This window comes from Phlebotomus papatasi, chromosome 3, assembly GCF_024763615.1.
Source record: "Phlebotomus papatasi isolate M1 chromosome 3, Ppap_2.1, whole genome shotgun sequence".
Classification (NCBI taxonomy): Eukaryota; Metazoa; Arthropoda; class Insecta; order Diptera; family Psychodidae; genus Phlebotomus; species Phlebotomus papatasi.
This window is the reverse complement of record NC_077224.1, coordinates 2,770,228-2,781,706: the sequence shown is the minus strand read 5'-3', so window position 1 is coordinate 2,781,706 and position 11,479 is coordinate 2,770,228. Positions and strand designations below refer to the sequence as shown.

Genomic DNA, 11,479 nt, shown 5'->3' with positions numbered 1-11,479 from the left:
TAATTCTATTTTTCAATTTTATTTCGATTGCCATGTGACTGCGGCCGTTGGAGTTCAATTTCAAATCAACAATGCCCACTTTTCGACATTTTTCGAAGCTTTCGAACTTCGAAGTAGGGATCTGCGCATTGATAAGTGCATTTTTTGCGCGCTGCGCGCAAGCTGCTTTTTCCGACGCACCGCGCAAAGTATAGGGGGAGGCTTTGAACTTTCGCACACAAAAATGATGTTCAAGTTCACTGATTTTTTCTGACTACCATGCAAACCGTATGACTTCTCCAACTATGCCAAAAAAATGTCTTACTTATAAGGTTCATAATCCCACCCCACAAAATCCCAGGAAATCCTTAGATTTTCCTCCAGAGGAAAATGAAAATTTAATGGCGATTTGTCCGATAGATCAATCAAGCTTGTTCAAGGATGAACATGGATACACTACATTCAAATATTTTAAGAAATTGTTCAATGTTCATTAAAGCCCACTTCAAGCACATGTTAATGGTGTAGGGACTTTATCATCAAAATTTACAGCGAATCCCGATACATCCTGTGAGGGAACTATCATCAAACAAGTCCTTTAGACTAAAAAGGCAGAAAACCTTCATCTTTCTTCTCAGATTGTTGATAGGATCCGTTGAAAGACTGAACTATTAGAATAGAATATTGAGTATTGCTGAGTGATTGCAATGCCCAAGGATGGGGCATGTTATTTCCCTTACTATAAGTACCAAAGGAACGGGACTAGTCTCAATATATTTTCTATATCCTTAACTAATAGGACAATAGAGTCTCGTCCTTTAAGGACCCATAGTTTCCTTAATATATCAAAATCACTTTGTGCAATTTGCTCTTAAAAACTTATAAATTTATCGATATTTGACTTGAAATTTCAAGGACTTCTGGAATGAATCCTGGAACAAAATTTATATCAGAATATTTCTGGGACTTTTAATTCCAAGGATTCATCCATAGAATTCTAATCATCTTTACAATTTAGCTAATATTAATGGAAAAAGTTATGATATTTTCCAAATCATAAGAGCAAAATTGTACATTTTTAAGGCTAAATTTAACACATTTACAAAGGTAAATTGGAATTTTGACCTATGGCAAACTACTTTTGAACTATTCAAGAATATGTTTGCTAAATCAAAATTATAAAATAATCAATAGTTTAAGAACTATTGAAGATTAAAAATATCTTAATTTCCCATCAGTAATTGGGTCACCCGGCAATTGTGAAAAAAAGCGACACCGGGAAGTGAAAACAAAGTATGCAATCAGTCAGCAAAATTTTAGTAAATAAAAAAATTATGTCATTAAAATTGCATATTTAGGTTTGGGTCATATTTTGATATTGAATGCTTGAAGTGGGATATCAAATTTTGTATAAGAGCTTTAAAATTTTTCCTAATAAATCAGACTAAAGCCAGCAATCAACAAGGTGTTTCACTACCGGCAGCAAAGTACAGCGGCATTACTCTTAGTTAGAAAGAGCAAGTGCCTTAATGACTTTGCAGGGCTTTTTTCTCACCATCCAGGGCCTTCCTGATCATCGGCACTTGCGTGCCTAAATAATCAACGGCCCAGCTCCAATTTCCTCCAGTGGCAATTTTAGTGTCGGCTTTCAGAGAGATTCCTAGTGAATTTTCTGCTGAGATCCTGCATTGAGGCTCCCCACGGCCGAGTTGCGTGCAGAATTTTCTGCCCTTCCCCAGAGAGGCAACTGATTGTTGCCTATAACAGGTGGCATTTCTGCCTTGATACCTGAGGCCTCTTGGCCAACCATTAGAGGCTGTCGAAGGACGCCGGGGACAACTCAACCAGGATCCGCAGACTAGGAAACTGCTGGAGCCACTCGAAGAGCAGGGAATTGTTCTGAGCTATTCGGAATAATTTCCTCCTCTAGCCTGAGCTCTGCTCAAGGCGGAGTTTGGACAATTATAGAAAAAAACTGAACATATTTTTAGGCATTCTTATATAGTTTTATAAGAATGTGTTGGCCTGAGATATTGTAAATGCAACGTATACTTATATAATATTTTCTTGATATTTTCAACGATTTCAAAAGATTTTTTTTAAAGAAATACACAAAATGACGTAATATACATATTTAAATAGGGCTATTTAGCCAATATATAGTTTTTTTTTCGTAAAAGCAAATTAAATACTTCCTTAGTTCCGAAAAAAGTCGTACGTTTCAGATATAATTCAGATTGAGGGACAATATTAAGTAAAATGTTAATGTGAAGGGCAATTTATACATAAGGTATATACCAGTAGCAAAAAATATTCCGTGAAACCATTCCTTAATACCTAATTTTTCCCCAAATATGCCACTTTTTTTGGAACAAAATATACTGTGTAAAGAAGGACGAATCCACAGAGAAACTAAACGCTTTTTCTGGAAACCGGGAACTGAAGCCTTTTTGTTGGTTGGTATTACAGTAGAGTTCCTCAAATTTGAACATTTGGGGGGTATAGATGACATTTCTCACTCCTCAAATTTGAACAATATTTTCAAAAACGTAACGGAATTAATGTAAAATTCACTTTTCCTAAATTAAGAAAAATAGCTTTAGAGAATTTTATCACTTGAATTTGCTGTTAAATTGGTGGAATTTCTTGAGAAAATTAATATAATACGACAATTTTGAGGAAACACCAGAGAAACATTGTTCTAATTCAAACTCCATGCAAAATTTTTTTTACATAACCTCATATTTTGCATTTTAAATGCAACCGTCGTTCAAATTTGAGGAACTCGACTGCACCTTCTTCAGTCTCAAATAAAATCTTTTTCGCGTAAAAAAGTTTGTTCGCAAAAATAGAGCTTTGCGCGCAAGAAAAGAAGCACGCAAAAGTCGAAAAAACCCTCCCTCACCCCTGCGCGCAGCGCGCAAGATTTTTCCGTGCGCAGATCCCTACTTCGAAGCCATGAAGTTGGCTGCGAATGGTGACGTGTTCTGTCAGTGCAAGTTTTTTTTTCACTCTCTACGTGTTCACTATGAGAAAACTCTTATTTTCTATATGAAAATCACACCCTCTTCCTGCCTATTTTTCCCTTTTCCGTTGTGTCTTTTATGTAGATTGTGAAGAAGATTGTGAAATGTCCAGCAATGAGGCAGCAGACAGTTCCACGGAACTCAACAGTCTCCAGGAGAATTTGTCGCAGCAGCAAGTAAAACAAAATTGCATTTCCCAGGGAAAACCCTAGAAAATTGACTGAAATGGTGTCCTTTTCAGGCCAAAATAGCTGCCCTGAAGGAGCTGGTGAGGCAGTCGGAAGTGTCCCAGGGCAAGAAGGCAGCTCATGCGAAGGAGAAAGTGAAAAACATTGCCCAACGCCTGTCTCACCTCAAATCCAAAGCAACAAATTCGAGTCAAGGTACAGTGAGTTCAATTGCTCTCCTTCTGACTTGTACGTACAGCTAATCCTAAACGATTGTTTATTATTAAATATTATGCATTTATTTACGCATTTCTTTATGCATTCCGACCGTAGACAGTTACGCATTTACATTACATAAAATGAATTAATTAAAATTAATCGCAATTGGCTAAATATAAACAAAGCCAAATTTGATGGCTTTATTTTGGTTTTGTTATTATGACCAGCCCACAATAACTTTTGTTTGTAAACATGATTTTAAAATTTCTCATGAGAATGAGCGAGACGACTAGATCTAGGTCTCACTCACTCTCATTGTAATGTCAAAAACATGTTTACTAAACAAAAATTATTGTGCGTTGGGCATTATGCTTAACGCATAATAACTTTTGTTTAGTAAACATGTTTTTGACATTTGAATGAGAGTGAGTGAGATCTAGATCTAGTCGTCTCGCTCATTCTCATGGGTAATCTTGAAAACATGTTTACAAACAAAAGTTATTGTGCGTTGGGTATTACCCTTAATGCCCAACGCACAATAACTTTTGTTTAGTAAACATGTTTTTGACATTTCAGTGAGAGTGAGTGAGATCTAGATCTAGTCATCTCGCTCATTCTCATGGAAAATTTTGAAAACATGTTTAACAATAGCAAAAGTTATTGTGCATTGGGCATAATACAGCCGGAAGTGGATTTTGAGGCAGTAAATTTAATAGAAAAAATGTGAAAATCCATAAAATATTACCAAGCTCGTAAATAATAATAAACGAATTGGGCTTGATTTCTAAAGAGCCAGCCTTTCAGCGAAGTTTCTTTTCCCGCCAATTTGAATAAAATAATTTCCCTTTTCAAAAAGCTAAGGAGAAAAAGACTGAATTTCGATCAAAAGAACTAAGAAAAAAATACTCTGGAAGTTTTACTTCGTTTTAATGGGTTAAATCAAGATCAATTTAATTAAAGTCTTATCAAAGTTATTCTTGATGAGAGTGAGATAAACTGAAGAATGTTAGAGTATTTTACAAATTATGAAACCTAGAATTCTGCTTGAAATTTAGATTGATAATCCCAGCATAACATTTTAGATAAGGAAAATTTAATTAAATCAAAATTCACATCCTTCTCTTCCTTAACGTTTTGCATAAGTATATTTTACTCTTTCACACTCTTCTTCTTCTTTTAAACATCATAACAAATTTAACTTAGGCTGGTATGCACAGTAACGGCTGATTTATTAGGCTTATTTATTAATTAATCAGAAAACCTATGCACAAACACAGAAAATGACGTTCCGAAAGCTCTGTTAATAAATAAGTTGGTTTCCCCTATCCACCGCCCGAGGGCAGGACTAACGCTGAGAAAAACTTGTGAGGTTTTTTAATTTAAAGAATTTTGTACATTTTGGAGCATCCAAGATTTTATTTTTTAGGTTTATTTTAGATCTTTTCACTTATAAGCTGTTGAAAATCTTAGTAATTATGTATGAACATTTGTTTTCTTTGTGGATTTAAAAAAAAGTGTTAATAATTTCTAAACGAATTAACGAATACGTATTCGTTTTTTGTAACACATGACCCCTCTGGAATTTTTTACACTAATATTTGATAAAAAAAAAAGTAATGAATAGTTAGAAAATATTATAAAGTAAGATCAGAATAAACGCAGAATTTGAAAATATTGATAAATTAATTGAAAGAATTGTTAAATCTTTGGGTAGATAACAATCAGTGCTTAATGCTCAAAAGAAAAAACGAAATTGCAAAAATAGAGGCGAAAACAGACGAAAATTTATAAAAATTACAATTAAATATAATTTATAAGCAGAAATCTGTCCATTATTTCTCAAATGAAGTCAATGTGTTCACTAAATCTTTAAAACAAAACTGTTAAAATCAAACCCTCTTTGGAATATGTAAAATTAATTGACATTGCCTTCTTTTCCTCACAGTACCAGGTTATTTTCACTTGATTATAAAAAGATTTTTTTTTTAAGTTTCTCATTAAAAATGTTTTACTTGATTTTAAGTTGATCACCTATAAAACTGTATAAGACCACATAAATCGTAATTTACTTCGTAAAATATATCAATTCCTATTTTTTTTTCTACTTAATTTGACGATAATAAATAATAATAAACGTTTATAAATCAAAATTTTTATTAGTTAATAAAATGTTAAGTACTGTGCATAGGAACACTTATAATTTTGAAATTAAGCTTTCAACGGCCATTTTAATAAGTAACTTATTTATAAATAAGTAAGCTGGTTACTGTGCATAGCTGTTCTTATTTATTAACGAATTAATAAGTTAACTGGTTACTGTGCATACCCCCCTTAGTCCAATTAAAAACTGAGTACGAAAAGTGAGATAGACATGTGCAGTGTTACTAATATTTATCTACTGTAAAATAATCTTGAACTACAACAAACATCGTGGAACTGTCTAAGAAGAGAATTTGCCAGTCATTATTCGAATTAGGAAAGGGATTGAACGAAAATATCATTAAAATCGGCGCGATGTCAAGCTTTCCGTCCGTGACACTTCGAGAGAAAACTTTGCATGGCCTTCTACGAAGCGAGTAAAGGGATGCAAAATTTACAGTAGAGTTCCTCAAATTTGAACATTTGTGGGGTATAGATGACATTTCTCACTCCTCAAATTTGAGCAATATTTTCAAAAATGTAACGAAATTCATGTGAAATGCACCTTCCCTAAATTAAGATAAACAATTTTAGAGAATATATTAGTGTAATTTATTGTGAAATTAATGGAATTTGTTGCGGAAATTAATATAATACAATAATATTGAGGAAACACCAGAGAAAAATGGTTATAATTCAGATTCCACGCAAAACTTTCTTAACTCTTTCGTCTCCTTTGGGACTCTGGGTACCCATGGAAAAAATAATTTTTTTAGACTATTTAGAATCGATAAAATTCCGATTCTTGTGGATGATTACAAACTATAAGGATGTCCAAATCTAGGATATTTTTTGCAGCATCCCAATTAACTCCTGAGCTAAGATATTCTTGGTCAAAAATCGTGAATTTTCGATTTTCTGCTTCCTTGCACATATTGTGACTTTTTTCATATTTCTAGACCCGAATAAGGAAAAACCTCTCGGGGCCAATAAGTATGATAACTAACAATTACAGATTACATAAATTCGAAAAACAATTTTTTCATAAATTTTCAAAAAACTTGTTCAAAGTTGATGGGTACTCTCGTCCCCAAAAATCTAGAGGTCAAATGTAAGGTTATCCCGCCAATGTCCGCCATTTGCTTTTTGACACCAACCTTGTAAGAAAATTCAAGCGGGAGCGAAATTTTTGTCAATATGGCCGATAATTTTGACATTTGGCAGCGAAGGAGATTGCTTTCGGGGAAGTTTTTCCTATTGTTCCAGATTTTGGTGAATTCTGATTGTCCAGGAAGTGTTTTTTTGGCTCTTGAGAAAGCTTAATGTGTCTGCAATAACATCCTGTTGAGAGAAATGTGTGTTAAAGTGCTATTCTGTGAAATATTTTGAGGAATCTGTTGGCAAGCAGGAGCTGGGTGTCCTTTTTAGCACTTCCTGGACATCACAGAAGATACTGGTCAATAATTCTTCTTGTTTTAGTCATCAATATTGTAAAGGAGTCATTTGACACGCAAAAATAATTCACAACATTGATATTATTGGCTTTTGGAAAATTGAAGTTTGTCCAAGTTTCTATCTTTTGCGTTCTGTAGGGGACGAGAGTTCCCATGAGTTTTCCAATTTCCCAGAGGCGGAGAAAATTCTTTCTCTACAAAAGTATCATATTTGACCACTAAGACTTACAATAAAGTGAGTTTTACTGAAAATCGTTCGCTGGATATGTTGTGGTCCGGAAAGAGTTAACACAACGTCACATTTTACATTTTGAACTCAACCGTCGCGTCGTTCAAATTTGAGGAACTCGACTGTATTTACCTCCCTGAAGCTGGCCGAAGGCCAGCCGAATGCGGGTTTGTGACTTGGCTAAGAAAAACCGTTGCAAATTCAAATATTTTTTTTGTGTCTTGACTAAAAAACACTGAGAAAAATTAAAATAAATGCAGGAAAATGAAATGAAAATTCAGGAAAAACTTCATTTAAATGAAAATTAAGGTGCGTGTCTTGGCTAAAATAAAATATTTTCTCTCATATTTTCCAATATTTTCTTTCAAAACATAATTCATAAAGATACAAATTTCAAACAAAATATCCTGATCCACTTAATTGATACCACTAGGTAGGAGTTGAAAAAACTCAGTAATAATCACATTTACATGTATTTTCATAAATCCAATGAAGAAAATTAGCAAACACATCAAAGAATCAATTTCCTCAATTTTCTCCTACGGGGTTGCTGGAGATGTGACATCCCAAAATAAATAGCCCACTTCATCCTGAACATGATCTACCATGCGTCATGTGCGAAGGAATTCTGACTTCCGGTTTATGAGCCCATGACTCTGACCCATGTAAGAAAAACTCAATGAGAATCTATTTCTACTAAATAGTTAATTCTTCCAATTTTCTCCTACGGGGTTGCTGCAGATGTGACATCCCAAAATAAATAGCCCACTTCATCCTGAACATGATCCACCATGCGTCATATGCGAAGGAATTCTGACTTCCGGTTTATGAGCCCATGACTCTGACCCATGTAAGAAAAACTCAATGAGAATCCATTTCTACTAAATAGTTAATTCTTCCAATTTTCTCCTACGGGGTTGCTGGAGATGTGACATCCCAAAATAAGTAGCCCACTTCATCCTGAACATGATCTACCATGCGTCATGTGCGAAGGAATTCTGACTTCCGGTTTATAAGCCCATGACTCTGACCCATGTAAGAAAAACTCAATGAGAATCCATTTCTACTAAATAGTTAATTCTTCCAATTTTCTCCTACGGGGTTGCTGGAGATGTGACATCCCAAAATAAATAGCCCACTTCATCCTGAACATGATCTACCATGCGTCATGTGCGAAGGAATTCTGACTTCCGGTTTATGAGCCCATGACTCTGACCCATGTAAGAAAAACTCAATGAGAATCCATTTCTACTAAATAGTTAATTCTTCCAATTTTCTCCTACGGGGTTGCTGCAGATGTGACATCCCAAAATAAATAGCCCACTTCATCCTGAACATGATCCACCATGCGTCATATGCGAAGGAATTCTGACTTCCGGTTTATGAGCCCATGACTCTGACCCATGTAAGAAAAACTCAATGAGAATCCATTTCTACTAAATAGTTAATTCTTCCAATTTTCTCCTACGGGGTTGCTGGAGATGTGACATCCCAAAATAAGTAGCCCACTTCATCCTGAACATGATCTACCATGCGTCATGTGCGAAGGAATTCTGACTTCCGGTTTATAAGCCCATGACTCTGACCCATGTAAGAAAAACTCAATGAGAATCCATTTCTACTAAATAGTTAATTCTTCCAATTTTCTCCTACGGGGTTGCTGGAGATGTGACATCCCAAAATAAGTAGCCCACTTCATCCTGAACATGATCTACCATGCGTCATGTGCGAAGGAATTCTGACTTCCGGTTTATAAGCCCATGACTCTGACCCATGTAAGAAAAACTCAATGAGAATCCATTTCTACTAAATAGTTAATTCTTCCAATTTTCTCCTACGGGGTTGCTGCAGATGTGACATCCCAAAATAAATAGCCCACTTCATCCTGAACATGATCCACCATGCGTCATATGAGAGATCGACGCCGAGAAATTTTCGGCGGCTGCGGCTAAAATTTTAAAAATGTCTACGGCTCGCTGCGCGCCGGCGCGCCAGCCGAGGATATCGGCTGCGGCTCAACCAGGCGCGCCGGATTTTTTTCATATTTTTCGATTACAACCACTATTATACACCGATTGTCCTCAAAATTAGAATATTTTTTGCTAGAATTACAAAATTATAAATAGAAAACGTTTAGTAGCAATCAAAGCTTTTAAAGGAAAACCTATCAATTTTAGAATTGAGCATGACATTTGCCTATTACTAATAAAAAAACGCACAATAAAGTAAAAGGTGAATTTCATTGGCATGTGATAAGGAAAATAATTTTATCTGAATGGCAAAATGTCCGAAAATTTCCCAAAATGGGGCAAATTGAAACAAAACTGAAATTATTTCAGAAGAGAACAAAAAATGCATTTTTACTTACTCCAAAATATTTGTAATCAGGAAACATTGGACAAAACTTATCAAAACTGACATTTAACTTTTTAGATGAGCTCTTCGAAAACATGAGATATATTCACTTAGCATAGAAAATTTACTGCTTTACAACTTCCGAAAATATGATTTTCGAGTCATTTTATATCGATTCTCAAATGTACTGCGGAAAATATTGTTGTGATGTGTAACTTATTACATTTTTCTCTTGACAAAATGTTCAATTGATATAATTTTACAAAAAATATATATTCTACAATTTCGAGATGTTCTTCTACTTTACACTTCTACTTTAGAATTTTAATGCGATTCACATTGATGATCGCTAATAAACATACTAAGGAGTAATTTGCAAATTTGAATTACTAAATATTTAGGATTTGATCTACCCAAAATCTTTTCTAAATAGGATTGAATTAATTTCAATAGAATATGGTGGTAGATTTATTGAAAATCTGAAGATAGAAATTCTTAGTGATTTTTAGTAATTAATATTTGATTTTATCTCCTCATAATGTAAATTATTTATTAGAGCAGTAGCCTTAATATTTTATATATTTAGGATTTACTTCAGAACTTTTGTAAGATAAATACTAGAAACCATCTGAGTTGATTGTAGAAGCACTTCACCTAATTTTGGAAATTCCATGATTGATTTTAGAAGTTCTCTTAAATCAATTAGAAAACACTGGAATATGACCACTCATCACAAATACACTTGATTTTAGAAGTTTTCAGTTTGATTTTTATAAGTTTCCCAGAGTCAATCTAAAAACAAGTTTATTTATTTTTAAAACACCTCATAATTTGTTGATATTTTTTTTGTAGAAACAGTTGGTCGGAATATCCGATTTTAATAGTAAAAGTAAACTTATTAAGCAAAAGAATCATGACAGGGTAAAATAAATCAATTCAGAGCCTGACCCAAAAATAGGAACATTTTTAATTAGAACAGCGGACCATCAAACCTAATATTTAGTAAAACTATTTTTCACTTTTCTTTGTAAAAATTTTGCACATATATTGCATCGCATCTTAAACAAATTTGCTCGTAATTCTTGTATTTTCGGCGAATATTATGAAATATGTATATTTAGATAGCTTTAAACGCACAATTTCGAAATATATCAAAGTGATAAGTCAATTCTCCGTAAGAAAAAACTTACCTTTAGGTTACAGTGCCTTTATACAAAAACGTATGGAAAAATTAATGTCGAGATGCCCCTGAACTAAAACTTATTAATGTGAATGGAATTTAGATTTATCTGGAACACGAAGAATCCGATAATAAGATTGCAACAGAGAAATTATTGTAAATGGAAATTTAGTACTGTGTTTATTAACGAAAAATTCTATATTTTTATATGGAGTTGTGAAGAATTTCCATTTGGATCATGTTCCAAATTACGTTATTTTACCCTACTACATAAAGAGAAACTTTAATTCAAAAAAGGATTTTTAAAAGCAATCCTTTTGCGGATGAGCCAATTTATCTGTTTTTACTCATCTAAGAAATTTCTAATTCTAAAACCTTAAATCTATACTAAAAAGGATTAAATTTAGTAAAAGAATAGTGGAATAATTTTAGAAAAAAAAAGTATTGGCAAATAACATGTCGTAAAAACCATGCATTACGGGAATTTTAAATGTCACTTTTTGGTTGTCAAATTAATAAGCCCACATTTCTTAAATATTAAAAAGTTAAGATTTTGCACAAAAGAGCCACAGCTCCACTATAATAGGATCAATAATATGTTTAAAAAAGTCGCACAGCTCAAGGTAGTATGATGTTGTAAAAACATCCTCAGAGCTCATGCTCAAAACTAATAAATAAATAAATAAACTTGTTTTTAGATTGACTCTGGGAAACTTATAAAAATCAAACTG

General features: G+C 33.6%; 1 protein-coding gene across 2 annotated transcripts in view; it reads left to right on the top strand.

Moving 5' to 3' along the window:
- The first annotated feature begins 2,951 nt into the window (after positions 1 to 2,951).
- The window catches only part of LOC129806412 (protein lava lamp), a 38,780-nt gene continuing 30,252 nt past the window's right edge, over positions 2,952 to 11,479 (top strand). Inside the window, exons 1-2 of one of the 2 annotated variants that reach the window (XM_055854978.1) lie at positions 2,952 to 3,181; positions 3,247 to 3,388. In XM_055854978.1, coding sequence (XP_055710953.1) covers positions 3,110 to 3,181; positions 3,247 to 3,388 — 214 coding nt within the window. In that variant the 5' untranslated portion in view covers positions 2,952 to 3,109. The remainder of the gene's footprint in view (positions 3,182 to 3,246; positions 3,389 to 11,479) is intronic. The other variant, XR_008752162.1, reaches the window with a different exon arrangement.